Here is a 17,414-nt window from a genome sequence, read left to right as displayed (position 1 = left end):
AGATACTTCAACATGTAGTTCACACCGGAGAAGTTTGGTGGCTCTTATGCTAGTATAAGCTTTGAACCTAGAATATATTTCAGAAGTTTAGGGGGGATATTTGTTCCTAACATTTGTTCACTTATGTGAGAATACTACTTATGCAGAAATGGCACCTAGCTCAGATTATAGACAGACAGACAGAAACTATTTAGTGTACTGTATTTCCATGCATGATAATATTTAAAAAAAAATGCATAAGGAAGCTACCTTTTTATCATTGCTGTCTTTCATTTGTTAATATCCACTGTGGAAAGAGGCATGTCCTCCCATTTTGGCTTTCATTTGGTCACTCTGAGAACATACATGGGGAGCAACAAATTAAGCAAAACATTTAAGGGTGCCCCCAAGTAGTTTGTTATAAATATGAGTGCAATAGGGATGTTGATTGTCTTTGATTATTTCTAATGAAGGGTGTTGTAATAATACAGGCTTTATAGATATCTAACAAATGTGCTTTCTTTGTAGCTAATAGACAGCAGTTATTTCACCAATTACCATCATTAGATTAAAACCTCCTTGTGGGGTGCATTAAAGCATACAAGCATGTAAGGCTTCATCTTGAATTCACTTTCGATTTAACCTGCGCATTCTGGTTAATGATGTAGTATATGAGAATTGACTTTTTTTCAATACAGACAGACCTTCTTTATTACAGCTGTGTTTCTATATATTGCATGAGCTTTATTATATAAAATGACATGGTAAGATAACCCTACAGTATGTGCTTCTGTAATTATGATTTCTTAATATTTATTGCTGTTTTGGCATTTTAAGATAACCTGAACTTTCATAGGATTTAGCTGTTTAATAAAGTCAGAAGAGAAGGTCAGTCATATGTTTCAGTCAATGCAGAATGTTTGTTGGCTTTTCTAAATGAAAATGGATATCTGTTTATCTTTCCTTAAAGGTCAGGGCCTGAACTTTTAGCATATAGATGTAGGGGTTATTGCTGATATTCTAATGCCATTAAGGCCGTATAACAGTCTAACTTAATAGCTCACACAAATTAAGATAGTACAAGAGATGACAGTAAGCCTGTGTTTGTAAATATTTTGGTGTGAGCTGATACACAGTAAGTATAAATAAATAAAAATAGTTCTTTACAGCTAATATATAGAGAAAATAAGACCACTGGGATAACACCCAGAGTGTTAGGACAAATTTTGACCTCATATACACCAGGACAATTCCAGAGTGTTTCTTCTTTGACTGCAAGGGTTCGAGCCAATGCAATTGAGAAAAATTTAGTCCAGCACTTATAAATAATAAATAACCAATTATACAACAAATGAATGTAAAGATTAGTCTTTGAGCGCTAACTCGCAGCATTTAGCCTCATACTCGCTAAAGCATTCAAAAGACTGCTTTTCAATTGGACATTGCAATCATATATTCATATATACTGGTTTTGACATCACTGTACTAAGACAAAGCCTGAAGTACTCAGTCTTTAAATTAGCTTAATTTTATTTGATTGCCCTTAAGTATAATACTCCTTGCATCGGATCATTTCTATCTATAACTATATATTTGTCTAGCTAAATTAAGTATATAATTCTTGAGGTAAAATGTCAAAACTGAGCTCTTGTTTTTTAAGTTGGTCCTAGTTCCACCAAAAATTTTACTATTTTTTGTCTGAAGTATTCAGTGCATCAGGACTTCAGTCCACATCTCCCCACTTCCAGAGCGCGACTTAACTACCAGCCATGGGAGTTGTGATCATCTCTTTCTTTTTGGCCCAAAGAATAGTTCTCTCTTGCAAAATAGTATAGCTTCAAGAGAAAGAAATGAGTGACACAACTGCAGGATACCTTACAGCAGGAATACTGTAAGAATCACCAAGTCCACCACAGAAAGGGTGTAGCAGCTATGTCCTAGGAGATGGTGAATCCTGAGAAGATGGAGGCACCTTTGTGCAGTACAACAGAGAAAAATGGTTAAATTGCAGATGTGAGGAGTATTACGAGACTCCTTGCTCTTCAGAGTTTCTTGTTGGATTCCTGTTTGGCTTGCTGGCCCTTCTGTGGTTAATAATGCTCCATCTTACATACAGAGCCGAGCTTAAACGCTGCAAGTCCCACCAGGTGACTGGGCACTCAGTGTTACAGCGCGGTGACACTCAGCCCTGCCACACCCAAGGTCCTTTCTGCAAGAAGTCATTAGACACAAATAAGATGCCATGGACAGTTTGGAAGTACACTGATTTAAAATGGCATCATATTTGCTATGGATTAAAGCACATGTATGGACAATTACTTGTTTTACTTGGGTTTATATAGCAGAGCGTACAAGACAGGACCCTGAACTTGTCTGTAAGATATCCTGCATCATGTATCTGAAGTGTACAGATTTACATACATTTTTCATCATATTCTTCTGTTTTCCCACACAGTTTCTTGAGCCAGACTTTGAACTGACATTTCAAATTTTTATTTAAAATTTCTTTTGAAGTGATATGTTCTCTTAGACTGATTTTAGAATTCCTGTTCAGATGCAGTATGGGTGTTCGTCACTTTTGAAACGAAGCATGTAGATTCCTAAATTACTTAAGTGACCTTGAGAAATGAGATTCAAAACTGAAGCAAATCATTTTGGGCATTATTAGCCGCTGAAGAAACATAAACTGCATCAAGTTTCATCTTTCCATTTTTAAAAAACACTTATGATCACTATTTATTAGCAGGCTGTAGCACAAATGGAAGAATGTTTCTATTAGGTTGATCAAAGATTTTCTTGAGAGGTCTGAGCTTTGCTTGCAGAAAAATGTTGCTCCAAATCTCTCAACTACACAAAAACGGGCATGCAATTAATTTGTCTTGATTGTGCATGTGACTGCAGAAATTTTATAGACAGCTGAGCAGTCAGCCTTCTAAGCAATCATTTGCACGTACAGTTACCCTGACTACGCATACACAAATTCTAAAAATACGGGCATTAAACTAGGAGCAGTAAAATAACATTTCAGGAAGTATCTAAAATAGTCTTGGTTAGTTTAGTGAAGCCCCTGACATGAGGAGAGCATATCTGCTGTTCAGCTCTTGCATGAGGTCCAGTCCTTAATAAAAACTGCTTTCTAGCATAAAACAGTAGGATAATTATTTCAGCAATCATCCATCCGTGCATAGATCTCAAGAAAGAGACTATTGTGAAAAAGCAGGAACTTGAAATGCTTGGAAGGAGAGTGTCTGCTCTGATTATTGTCAGAGAGCATTTGGCCCTTCTGCTTAGTTTTATTGTAATGTTATCTCACTCCTTATTCTGGATCATTTTATAGTCTAATACTTTCATTAAGTGGAGATGCTTTATTTTGTAATTTTTGTGACTTGGTGTCACAAACTGTTCATATGTGTAACCAACCTCCCTTACTGTTTTAGGAAAGGGAGAGTGTTGTCTTTGTCTTTCATGAAGAATCTGCACTTTTCCTTAACAATCCTTTATTCCATCTGAGGACTGTTCACCCACAGGGATTTTCCATATTTAGGTTGTTCTGAAATGTTCTATGCTTCTCTTGCATACGTACTAATAAATGTGGTGCCCAATTGTCTGGTTGTCAAACATTTTCCATTGTTTTAGAAGTGAGTTGTTTGTTTGTTTGTTTTTTTTTAATTTAGGGCGATCTGTACTGAAGTACCTGAGAACTCATCTGCATTTTCTTAAATTAGGGGAGAAAGAAGAGCATGATTTACTTCTAGCTCTTCTTGCAGTCCTGAAAGGGAAGAGAACTGTAAGAGAAGTATCATAAGAAGTTGACAGTGTAGGTCCTTCAGATGTTCCTTATTGGGTCTCTGAATAATGTCCTTTTGAGAGTGACATGAAAGTACTGGAAGCAGTGCAGAGGTGATGCTTGCTTTTTGTCTCGTGTTCTGGCAGTGTTTCTATCCAGCAGCACATTTTGCTGCTGAGAATTTGGACCTACAGTTGGTGCTGGATGAGGAGTGCACGATTTTTCATGCAGAACAGCCTTAGAAAGACAGAAACGTTATGTCAGACACACTTTTTCCACAATCAAGAAGATAATTCTAGCATTAGTGAGAAATTAAACACTTCTTCACTGGGAGATAACAGAAAACCTAGCCACGTCTAGTAAGATTTAGTAATTTTTTTAGCATCCCGTCAGTTTATGATCAGGCTGATTCCAAATAAGATGATGATGTTCATTTTGAATATGTATTTAATTAACTTCTGTGAAAGTTTTTTGCCCCCCTGTCTTAATGCTACTAGAACTGATTTCCTCCAAAACAGCAACTCAAGCATCAAATCTGCCCCTCTTCTGTTTGTAGAACATATTTCTTTTACTATTGTAACTGCCCTTTTTATTCACCTAAAACTACTTTGTCTTCAGCTCAGAGTTGGCTGAGCTCTCGAGGTTAATGTGACCTTAGAAGGCGTGTTCAGCATCGCATTCAAGAGAAAAGGAAGCTCTAACTTGTCGAGAGAGTTGCTGATTTATCAAAGAAGCCTAAGAATTTAAATTACACAAATTAGTGGGTAATTTTTAAATGTATTATCACTCGGTGTAATTTGATCGTTGTCAGAGATGACAGCTATAGAGGGAGGAAGATATTTTCTACCCTCTTTCTTTTTAAAATCTATAAGAGATTAAGTTGTACATAGCTCAAATAATCTAGACCTTGCAAAGTAAAGCTCCTATCTTTGGGTAGGATGACTCACGTGTTTTCAAAAAGATGGAAATTCCTTCTCTTTTCTACTCTTGTTCTGGTTCTGCCTGTATGTGTGTCCAGTTTCTCCCATATTATTAGTATAAATCAGAGGTATCAGAGGAGCCTACAGTATGCTTGCACAGTTACCTCATTATTATAATGCAGTTTTACACCCTAAGAACTGAAAACATTTTAGCAGCAGGGAGATATTAAGATGTTATATCATTTCTATCAACAGGACAACTGAAATGCATGGGGTAGAGATAACTAAATCAGTTATGGGTATAAAAAGAAAAAAAAAGCTTAAAATCAATCCAGTCACAGAATTCATATTTATTTTTGGCCTTGGTTGAATGTATCAATTTATTTCCCAATCTTGTGAACTTCTAATTTATATACAATAAGCATAGGAGTTTATGAAGCTGTATTAGACAGCTAAGGGCAGCTCTTATGCATGAGTAATAAAATGAAGCAGTGAAAAAGTAAGAGGAAAATGATACCCAAAAGCTGACTCATGCAAAGCTGTACAGAGCAGCATAGCAAAGTGTAGCCCAGTTGAGGCTCCCTCTTTCCACAGAAACAAGTAATTAGAATTTTCTTCTGCTAATATGTGGGCTCAGTGTGGATTTATGGTGTTCTGCCGGCTTTGGTAAAGGCTTTCTGGAGAGCTGACAGCAGAAAATGCCACAGTCCAAATTTATATCCTGTGTGCATTTGTAATGTGAACATTTCAACTTCTGTTTTTTCCACAGGGGTTTAAAGTGGAGTGTGTGAACCAGACATCTGTAATGACGCCGTAATCAGGCTATGGGGATTAAGCTTATTAATAATGAACCATTGTCCTGGACGTGCAGTCATGTTCTGATATTACTTTAGAAATTTTAGCAGACAAAACCTGTACTCAAAGATCAATATTCACACAGATCCTTAAAATAAGAAAAAGATAAATTCCATAAAAAGCTGAGATGTGTCTTAAAAAACCTTACACCTGTACAGATCATCTTCACATGTTGCAAGGAGCTAGAGAGTTTGAAGCATCATTAAAATTGTGAGGTCTCCAGAGCAAAATATGGATATTATGAGATCTAATATTTTTTTTCATCTTTGTGTAATAGCACTGATAAATTTTATATCAGCCTGAAAGTGGATGAAGACTTTCAAATTCAAATGTCAGTTTTTCAGCTATCTTGAATGCTGCAGACATAAGGAAGGGAGGTTCTCTCGTGATAGTTAGCCTAGAGGAATTGATCGAAATTTCCTGAGCAATACGAGCTGCATGCATTTGCTGTGGATACATGAGGACTTACATACTTTCAAGATGAAGACTTTAAAAGGTTGTATCCCTCCCAGCCCTGTCACCTGTGTCAACTTACTTTTTAACATGATTACCATCTTGATAACAAAATACATTGTACTAAATTTTAATCAAATGTAATTGTGCAGATTTCAGAAATCTGCATATAGACTGATGTTGACTATATTGGACTCCTGTTTCCTTTTCCACTTGTGTGAATATTAACCTGCTCAGTAAAAAACCAGACTTAGCAAATGAACATGAGGAACAGTAAGACAGAAATTAATTCAGGCTTTAACCTCAAATGGTTATATAGTTGTGTGTCTTTCACATAGGTTGTGTTCAACTTCCCAGGGCTCAAAGCTGAAGACTGTCGCATAAAAGTTTGGCTTCTGTCTGTCCCTGCGATTTTATGCAAAGGGTGTGTTGTGCAATTTTTAGGGACCATACCTGATATTGCTGAGTCCTAACTGCAGGTTGTCTTAGTAGGTCAGATTAAATGTAGGTTGGGCACGCGTATGCCTAGCTAATGAACTTGAACTGTAGATATACCTTGATAACCTCTGAGATGTTTCAAATGGAAGTTGCAGATGCTGACACTCTGTCAGGGATGCTCTCTGCCGAAGGGCTGTCTGCATTCCATGCTAGATTAGGTGCCCTGAATAGACTTGATGTGCAATCGTGGGGGGGAGGGGGTGTTTCAACTTAGAGTTTCAAAGGTTGTTGATAACACTGGACAGATTGCATCAAAGAGAGGATCACAAATGAGCTTTCTGCATAGTAGGAAAGGCTTCTGTTTGTCATCTCAGCTTGTGAATCCCAGAGCTGGTGGGGTCCTAAGGTACACTTCAATAACCAATTGTGGGCATAATTTCTCTGAAATATAAGCGAGCCTTGTTTGCCGTATTGACTGGACCCCCTCTCTGGATTTCTCCAGGTCATCGTAAACATCTCTGGTTTGTTTCAGTCAGTCTTAGCCAAATGTAGTCAGTCACCTGGATGCACAGCAGGACCTCAGAAGTGGCAGCCTGGCTCTGCTCCCTGCCTGCACGGCAGAAGGTGGCGTAGAACCCAGCGAGAGCCAGGGTGAAGCCTCGGGGCAGAGGAGCTGTTGACAGAAAACAGCCTGAGGTCCCTCGGAGCGGAATAAATGAGACCACTGAGCTCTGGTTCTGTCTGTCACCTGCCGGTGTCCATAAGTGAGCTGACAAAGCTCCGTGGCCAGCAGCATTGGCTGACTGACATTGCTGAAGGAGTCGCGAAAGAGGAAGAAAGGGTCATTGACGAGATCCAGATTGACAAGGGGGAAGGCATTGATAGGATATCAGATATGCTTTGTTCTGATTCCTTGTCACTCAGCTCATCTGAAATAGAAAGTTGGAAATATGGCAATGACTTGGAAGTCATCAGAACAGCAAGTTGTGAGGAGGCCTGCTGAGCCACCTGTGCCAAGACTCAGTGCTTCAGCTATAGCATTCCTGTATATGCCTTTTTTCCTTTTTTTGCCATGCAGTAATTCTTACATCTTATATATCTATTTTCATGGATTGTATCAGTGAGGTATACATACATTCTGCTGGGTAAAAATAATGTATAATATAAAATGTGCATTTTAACAAGTAATATTCTACATTCTTTATGCAGGTACAGAAGGCTTGGGATTTAGCATTACTTCAAGAGATGTCCCAATTGGTGGCTCTGCTCCAATTTATGTGAAAAACATCCTTCCGAGAGGTGCAGCTATTCAAGATGGGAGACTAAAAGCTGGAGACCGATTAATTGAGGTGATGAAGTGTTACATGTTGTTTGTCTGTGTTTTGGCATGAGCCCATGCACTAGTTCACTTCCAAAAGCTCTTAGTAGTTTATGTTATAAGAAAAAGTTTCCCTCTTCTTTTTTTCCTTTTTTTTTTTTCCGCTCTGTTTTTTTTAGGTAACAGATCAAGGGCTGTGCATTTTCAGTACGTAACTTGTTTTAAGAGCTGAACCCAGACATACTATGAAAACATGAGTTTACATATCCTTATGTGAATATAGTGCCATAGTCTTGCATTGCTGTTTAGGAATAAGTTGAAGCAAACTAATTGTTACCTAATAAGAGGTATTAAATCAGCATGGAGTGGCAGACCAGAAATTATTGGAGATGTTGCCAAGTATGGAAGACAAAACCCTGAAAAGGTTTAGTGAATTAACTTAAAGGCACAATATAAGAGGAGGGTAGTGCTACAGCGAATCAAGGCCACTTCCCTCCTGAAGGGAGGATGTCCTCAAGGGAGTTAAATTTCTCTTAGATAGGCGCACAGCAGAGATCTTCCTGCAAATCCAGCTGGAGTGATATAAGATCTTACCACCCACAGCTCTTCATTACCGTCCCTAAGCCAAATGACACCGGAGGTACAGCTGAGACTGTAACTGCCTCTCAGTGCCCTAACTTCACTTTACTGCAAAATTGGCCAAGTCAGCTTGAATTGTTGCTGGAGGATAGCCCTCTATAATTACTGTAATTCAAGGTAACCCAGATGACTTGGGTAGAAGGGGACCGAGAACCATTTAAGATGACAGTTATGGCATCTCAACTGCGTGAGCTGTGATCTCTTACAAGGGAAAGGAAAAAGGTGGTTTGCTGACTTCTTCTGAGCACCATGCTCTCTTGCTTAACACCATTAAGTGATTTGCCTTACATTTCCAAAATGTTTCTGAACAGGCAAGCCTTAGAATACCCTGTCTTTCTCTGGCTTCTCCCTTACTCGTTAGCTCATAGAGTGGGAAATTTACTTGTATGTATCCCGTACCTGTCTGTACTGGTAAGTGCTATGTGGAGGCCAAGGGATTGGACAAAGGCAAAATAAAGAGTAACTTCTCCAAAGTTCTTTTGGGGGGAAAAAATTATTTTCTACTTTTGACACAAGTTATTGTGCAAGATATGTTTGGAAGATATGTATAACACCAAGGTATGTGGAAACAGGACCAGTTTTGGATCACACATTGATTTTGCCAAAGGATTTTTATGCAGAAATTCTTGTAAAAAATATTGGTAGATGGAATTAGTTGGCTTTAGAGTATACTGCAGTATACTGTTCCTGCTAAAGAGGAGGGAAATATTGCTGTCTTGCTTCTTATTTGTATTCGTATGTAAAGAATGCATGTTTATTTAGTTCTATTAAATGGAAGCTATACTGAGCCAATAAGCAGATTGCTTCAGTGAGGGTTTTTAGTACTGTCCCATATGATTCACATGACTCTTCGGTATGAATGAATTTCTACTGTTTTTCCTGTTTTGGAGTCTTATCAATTTCTATTATTTCCTTTGTCACAGGTAAATGGAGTTGATTTAACAGGAAAAACTCAAGAAGAAGTTGTGTCCTTGCTGCGAAGCACCAAGATGGGAGGGACCGTCGGCCTTCTGATTTTTCGACAGGAAGAAACATTCCATCCAAGGGAACTGGTGCGTAAAATAGAGAGCAGCTAAGAGATTTAGATGAGTATGAGCAAATGATTTCATCTTGTCACCTGCTAGTAAACATGCTTGGCCAGCATTGAATATAAGAAAAAAAAACCCAGCTATTTTGCTTTATTTAGAACATTTTACATGAACGTTTGTTATTCTCTTTGAGATCTGCTATTGGAATTAAATATTTGTTAATAATGTATACGTGAGAGTTTTATTTTGGGTGAAAATGCTTATTATAGAAGAAGCTATTGGATGGACTTTATTTGGATGCATGCAGACAAGTAGACCATTTCATATATTCCATATGGACAAACCTATGTTTGAAAGCCTGCCATTTGTCCCACTACCTGCTCGCTAAAATATTTTAGAGTATATAATACTCTGCCAAAACCGGATATGTAAATGCCTTTCTATCAAAAAGTGGAATACATAAGAAATAGTAGCCTTTTTTGAATATAAATGCAATCTCTGTGGAATGGAAACCCTGCAGTTATTAATTTAGCAGGGTAATTCAGAAAGTGTTTCTGAGGAATTTACATGAAATGGAAATAAAATGATACTTCATACTGTACCTGCTCCACTTGCATAGTGTATACAGATATTTCTCTGATAATTATACAAGATAATTTCTGTTATGAAAAGGTAGACTGTGAATGTAGCAGTCTTACTTTGTTCTGTATTCAATTAGACTGCTGAAGTTATTTATTATTTGTATTATCATAGTTATATATAGCTCTAAAAATAACTTATTTGGCTGCATTATCATGAGAAGATAGACAAATATAAGTGACATTTAGTATGATGAATAGATTGTTTCATTTTCCTATTGGATTTGTGTTATTTTGAATGCAAGGAGAATGACTTTTTGTTTGGCCATTTCAAGACATTTAACATTAGCTTTTTACTTTTCAAAACTACAATTAAACCTAGGAAGTCAAAGTGGCAGGGAAGGTTGCAAATGAACCACACTTTTACCTTAATATTCTTGGAACATGACTTCAGGTACTGAAGTGAAAGTTGTCATAAAATGAAGAGAAATCAACAATTTGAAATCATATTATGCCCTATCTTATTGCTGGAACTGTGAAAGCAACCTGTTTATAAGTTCCTATGATGTAATTTTCACAGTATTGCTATCTTACATAAAGGTGAATGAAAATGCTTTTTAAGTTTTCTAAATAAACTTAGAAGTAAGAAAATGTCTTAATTTTGTCTATATTATTTCTGTATTAAAATGAGGAAGTTATAATGCATAATTTAACATGGTATGTTGTTTAAATAATTGTAAACAAAGATATGATGTGAGTATGGCAGAGATTTAACTATAGTAATACTTGATTTAGTTTTAAAAATAACAGCAAAGCAGCCCCTTTAAATGAGTTCAACCTCAGTAGCCTCCCTGCTGCTGCTCAGGCGATACTCTCTCAGCTGTTTTGGCAAACATCAGCATAGAGAAGCCAGATCTCATTGTGGCTGTGTCAGGTAGTAGGTGGACTCTGCACTATGTAGTCAGAGATCAGATCTGAACTGGTGTACGTTTCTGTAGTTCCAGCTGAACAAATGATATTGTGAGGATCCGACAGTACATGTGTGATGATCCTCTGTTGCATAAGGATTGGTTTGTTTGCATTTTGACATGAAGAAATGTTTGGTGAGCTCTGCTGACTGCTGTCAAAGAGCAGGAGCAGAATTGCTGGGGAAGGTGTTGAACTAAAACCCATCATAAGGGCTGTTCTTTCTTCTCTGGTAAGAAATAATCTTAAAAGAAAAAAAAAAAGTCTTTTCGACCAGCTCCTCTCATTGTCTTTTACTAGCTTTATGTGGGGGAAAAAAAAAAAGAAAAAAAAAAGAGAAAATTAATATTGAAGGAGGGAAGGGAATGATCTGAAATCATGTCAGTTCATCTTTTTCACATGCGAACCTTCTTCGGCCACTTAGGAACAATTTGTCTTTGCATCCTTCCCCTATTTTTGTCATATTTTCTACATTTGTATGCCTTAAATATTAACTGAGATGTGTCTCAGAAACCGTATGCATAAAATCATGTTGTTTGATATTATCCATCTCATAAAGTGCAGGACTTGCTGTTGCTTGCTGAGGAGCGCTCAGTATTAAAACCATTTTATATTTGCCAACATTGTACAGATAGTAATCCCAATAAAAGAGGTGCTTAGATTTTACGTTTTGGGTTATGGCTTGTTGAATGACTTTTGAAAAGTTGCTTATCCTTGGGTTTCTTTATAAGTGAAATGAAGATGATAAACTTTAAGGAGGGTTGTGGAGTTTAATGTCTTTGATGTATGTTGCCATTATTGTCTGGAAGGGACCTACAAAAACGTGTAGCTGTATCTAAAACTTACGGGAATGTTAGGTTGAGCCCATATAGGTTAGTATGGGATCTTTGTATTTTGTGTTGTCAGGTTAGGGGGGTGTGTGTGTGATGGAGAACCATCATCCAGTGCAGCAGCTTGTATACAGATCATGGTAAAAGTGAGTAAAACGTGGATGCAGGGAATAAAATCAAATTGGCAGGAGTCAACTCTAACCAGTAAGATCTGGAAGCATGATTATGCTTTTCTAGAATACCAGGTGTTTTATTGCTTCCAGAGTTAACCTAATGCCAGATAGGTAATATATTAGGGCTTGTCCACATCAGTGTGAGAGGCAGATTGTCTCTTAAAAATCTTCCCTCCCTGCCCCCTTCCTTTGTGAAAGGAGCGAGGATTACTCTGGTTAAGTAGCGCTCCTGTTACACTGTGGTTACCTCGCATAACCGAACACAACTTGCTGTGAAGGATTTTCTTAGAGCCTGCTACTGACTATGTGAATCCACTGAAGGATTGACTTGGGTTATTTAGCTTTTGAGCTAAATTCTCAGTATCAGCAGAAACTGGCTGGCAGAGTTAGTCTCCTGTACCCTACAAGTTAATATGCCCATTGGTACATGTAGGTCCTTTACATGTACCTGGTGGTTGGCTCCTTCATCTTTTTTTCTTATTGGCTGTTAGCTGTAGGTTAAAGCTAAGTTGATGTTTTTGTTACTGCTTGGCCACCACATTTTTGTGCTTAATCATTTGAATCTCCTGCAAAACAGCCCAAAGCAAAAAAGTCCAGTAAATCCTAGCATTTCATTTTGGTCCAGCTGAATGGAAAGAAATAGCTGGTTAGCCCAAAAGTCATCATCCAGCCAGCAGCAAGGTGGCTCCTGGGTGCTCCAAGGGGTTTTAATATGGGTGGATGTGGGCTTGGAAGAGCAGTAGTTCCTTACATGTGTTTCCAGAATTGGTTGGGGGATGCAGAAAGGTTTTCCAATGATGTATGTTGGCCTTTATGTGCCCTGAGACACAGGTGAGGAATGCAAGGTATAAGAGGGTCCCACCTCTGGTGGACTGAAAGCACCGTCCTGTCCTGGGATATCCAGTGCTGTAGTTCTGGTTCATCCAAACACACTCAAGAGGGGAATCCCTTGTTAAAATTAGAATGGATGTTTTAAATAATAGGTACTTGTTTAAAATATTTGGAAGGGTTCATCTGGACTGCTGAGGTCATTCTTTGAAGCCTTCAAAGCAGAAGGGAAAGGCCAGGGGAGAACATCCCTGAATGAGAATGTTCCACCAGCCAGAAAATGGTGTAAGCAGCTGTGATCCTTCCTTGGCCAGATAGCCACCTTCCTTGTAGCCAGATAAAGTCAGGTGCACTGGGCTAAGATCGCTGGAGGTTATTTTTGTTCACCTCTCATTTAGTGCTTCTTTAGACAAATTTGAATCAGGGAGTGTGACAAACACCCTTCATTTTTCCATTACCACTTCACATCAGAATTAGAGCTCTTTGTTTATCCCCCCTGCTGATAGATAGTATATGTCGTATGTAGTCGTGTTCTTATTTTTTTTTTTTACTTCCTTTAGAATGCAGAACAAAGCCAGTCACAAATTCCAAAGGAAACGGTAAGAGCTTTGTCTTTTCCATACTGGAAGACTCCCAAATGTTTTTAAATTGATATGGCACTTCTCCATCAAAGTTTCACAGATCCTCCTTTCACCTTATATACTGTAGATGGCTCTCTCTAGCTTTACATTTTAAATGCGTTTTTTAATGTAATTTCAAATACTGTTTGAATATTATATACAATTCAATTACTATGTGCATTCAAGTGCTATTTGAAATTACATCTTTTATACACAGCCAAAGGCCTAAAGTTGGAATGGTAAGAGTAGACTGTTAGTTTGGGTTACTTGTTGAAACTGATTGTTTAAATCGATTATATGACTGAAACCTGAGATACAAACACAGAAATTAGGCAGTTTGGATTTAAGTCTCAATTGTATCCTCATAGCAAACCACTGTTTGTTAGTTATTTTAAGAATTTATAGGGAAGTAGTATCAAGTTTAACCCTTTGAAGGCTGTAACGTGTTTGTGTGTGATGTATCAGCAAGGCTGTATATTGAGGTTGTATACTGTTTATATACCTCATTTTAGTCAGTGGAACAGGATCAGTGTTAATACGCATTATACGAATATGTGTAAAAAGTTTTTCTGAAATAAAAGGTTTATTTTATGAAATATTAACAGAGAATGTAACAATAATATATTACCTTAAAGGTACAGTGTATCTTAGTTAAAGCATACTTCAAGAAACTGCATTCAATTAGGTACCTATTTCAAGATTAAATAATAAATTAGATTATGGAGAAATTAAGAGGATTCGTGCTGGGATTTGAAATTAGTTAGGCTGCTGAAAAACAGAAAAAGCTTGTCTAGATGATTCAGAATGCCTTACCAGCAGTGGTGAGATGGTGTCTGGGATAAAAAGAAAGTCGAGACTAGGTAAAGAGATGTAAGAGCCATCTCAGTGACGTAGTCTAGGGTACATTGGTTGATACTATTAATGTTTCAGGCAAATGGAATGTAACTGCTCAAATGGCCGTTTGGGTTGAATGTAGCAATATTCACTTTTATCCCTCTGTCTTTTAATGTCCTTCTAGTCTGAAAGTTATCTGCATAAGGACTGTGCAAAATCATGGGTGTATCATTGTTTCAGACATGCCTCGCAGTATCTTTTTAGTACATCTCATTTGTGCATGTATGTTTTAATCTTCATAGTTTCTTACCACATACTGCTGATATGTAAGGAGATCAAGGATCAAAGCCCAGGACAGTATTTCTGCCTGTAATTGAATACAATTGAAAATATTTTGTGGGTGCAGCCTTATAAAAGTGTCCTGGCTTTAGGAGTTGAAATTCTGCCCCCAAACCTCATTAAGATTAGGCAGCTTGCCTATAGGGTGCTTATATAAAGCAATTGCTCATCTGTTGCAAAGTTAATGTTTTGTACCAAATTCCATGGTGAAATCTTTTCTCTACGATTTTTCTGATCAACTTCCTGATTTCATCTAAGAAAACACCAAAAGAAGATAAGGACCTCGCACTTGTTCTCTATAGATGTGAGCCAAAAATTGCTTGTTAACCAGGGGATTATGCAAGAGGGACAGGGAGTGTATGAGTAGCTAGGGATTTCTGAAAAACCAGCCAGAAAGCCCTAGCAAGCCTTGGGAATAGGGAAGTGAATTGGGAAACATGTGGAGACATATTTGGTTAGTGAAGGAATGAAGCTAGAAAGCTGGTCAATACAAAAATGTTTTTTTGCGTAATGTCTTGGGTTTTTCATTCATTATGGGGTGGGATTTTTTTGTTATTTATTTGAAGGCTCAGAGCAACAGTGATCAACAGCAGGAACAATAGGTCTCTCTAAATTTGCCTGCTCCTGGGTGGGAATAAGAAATGGACTAAACCTGAAAGGTATCAGTGGGTATTTATAATGCACAATGCTTTTACACTTACCTCCCTCCCTTCCTACTTTGCTTTGGATAAGTGTGATACTCCAGTTCTATGGAACTAATTTTCCTCAGCTGCACATTAATAATAGTCACATATTTTTTTTTTTAATTATTATTTTTGAAAGAATTTTCATTGCTTTCCTTTTTTCTCCTTGATTCTGCTTCAATCCCTATTAATTCCTCCTCCGTCTACTTTTCAGGTCTTTGAGATTTCTGATCTTGCAATTTCTATTTCTGCGCCTGCTCTGATCTTTGTGCTGTTAGTTGTGAGGTTTTAGTCTCCAAGTGTCAAGAACTTGATAGTAGGAAACAAAGCAAAAAAACCAACATGATGAAAGCAGTGAAGCTACAGGAATGAGAGAGAGGTGAAATACAAGTCTGTTTTTAATTTATAGGCAAAATGGTTGTGGGTTTTTTTTTGTTGCTATGTCTTTGTGGGGAAATAGAAGAAAAATGCACATTTGAAATAAAAAAGAAAAAAAACCCTTGAAAATGGAAGGCCTGAAATAAAATTTACATGTAGACCCCAAAATATAAAGCCTAATTTATCAACACATTATTAACACTCAGGGGTTACATTCATGTAACTGTTACTTTGAAATGGTTTACACTAATATTGTGGCACTTGGATGCAGTGGTTAGAGTCTTCACAGATGTAATAAAAGAAAACCTTCAAAACTAGTTTTTTCCTAATGTGTTTGTGGCCTGAAACCCTTGAGAGAGTTATTTCTAACTACCTATATAGGAAAGCATATGACATCCTATTTTGCACACCGTCACAGAGTACAGATTCTCATACTCTCATTCTTGAACTTCCATATGAGGAGTTTTTGTAACTTGCTAAGCTCGCAGAATTTAAGCTTTGCTCTTCCATAAGGAATGCAAATTGCTAATGCAACTTCAGCTTCTATCCAGTAACTGTGCCCTGGTGAAAACAGTACTGCTGTTTTTACCTTCTGTTTTGCTGATGAACAGAACAGGCACTCCTTTTACTCCTGAAGCAAGGAAATCTCCTGTATCGCAGTTGAAAGATTGTTTAACCCAGCCACGAGTTTGTACCATTTGTATAGCTGATGACAGCATGGAACAGATGCACCTATTTCAAACATGGTGATTACTTGGAATGTAGGAGATTGACCGTAATATGAAAACTAGTAATTTATCATTATTACATTTCTGTTTCTAAGCATAATTATCTTAATCTTGTTACGGAGCATTGAAATGAACTGTTAATTATGCTATGTAAAACATCTGCCAATTAATTTTTCCTCATACTCTTTGAAAGTCAATAGTGTTTCAGTAATATTTTGCTTTTACAATTGTCATTCGCTGTTTGTTTTCTGAATTCAAACCGGCAAGTTAACTTTCATGTAAGCATAATGCTAGAAAAATAATAATTATCATGTACGTAAGTATTTTCTAGGCAGTGTTGTCTATTGGTAAAAAGAGATTCAAAGTTAGGATTCAGGATTTCATTTCATGATTGTTGCACTCAGCAGCACGGGAAAGCTTCAGTTTTCTGTTCTCATTTGTTTTTCTGTCAAATCGCTGTGAGTGAGCAGAATGTTATGAATTTTAGTGAGTGCAGGATTCGTAACAGTGACATAACAAGAGCGGTTGGTGTGTTGGAACAATATATAAACGTTTAGCAGCCCTGATAGAAATTGCAAATGGATTGCTTTTTATTTTCTTCTGAACTCAAACATCTGATACTCTGTTGTTATTAGAAAAATAATAATTATCATGTACGTAAGTATTTTCTAGGCAGTGTTGTCTATTGGTAAAAAGAGATTCAAAGTTAGGATTCAGGATTTCATTTCATGATTGTTGCACTCAGCAGCACGGGAAAGCTTCAGTTTTCTGTTCTCATTTGTTTTTCTGTCAAATCGCTGTGAGTGAGCAGAATGTTATGAATTTTAGTGAGTGCAGGATTCGTAACAGTGACATAACAAGAGCGGTTGGTGTGTTGGAACAATATATAAATGTTTAGCAGCCCTGATAGAAATTGCAAATGGATTGCTTTTTATTTTCTTCTGAACTCAAACATCTGATACTCCTGTTGTTATCAAAAATTTCATTTTGATCACCGTGTTTTTTCAGAATCCAAGGATAATGTTGTGGCTAAACCTGTC

At 37.4% G+C, this 17,414-nt stretch overlaps 1 protein-coding gene across 1 annotated transcript in view; it reads left to right on the top strand.

The window, feature by feature from the left end:
• PARD3 (par-3 family cell polarity regulator) overlaps nt 1–17,414 on the top strand; it is a 428,182-nt gene that overhangs the window by 217,487 nt on the left and 193,281 nt on the right. The window contains exons 9-11 of the mRNA XM_019471891.1: nt 7,642–7,781; nt 9,313–9,441; nt 13,353–13,391. Of these exons, the coding sequence (XP_019327436.1) occupies nt 7,642–7,781; nt 9,313–9,441; nt 13,353–13,391 (308 nt within the window). The remainder of the gene's footprint in view (nt 1–7,641; nt 7,782–9,312; nt 9,442–13,352; nt 13,392–17,414) is intronic.

This window comes from Aptenodytes forsteri, unplaced genomic scaffold (assembly GCF_000699145.1).
Source record: "Aptenodytes forsteri isolate BGI_AS27 unplaced genomic scaffold, ASM69914v1 Scaffold257, whole genome shotgun sequence".
NCBI classification, from domain to species: Eukaryota; Metazoa; Chordata; class Aves; order Sphenisciformes; family Spheniscidae; genus Aptenodytes; species Aptenodytes forsteri.
This window is presented reverse-complemented; position numbering and strand designations above follow the sequence as displayed.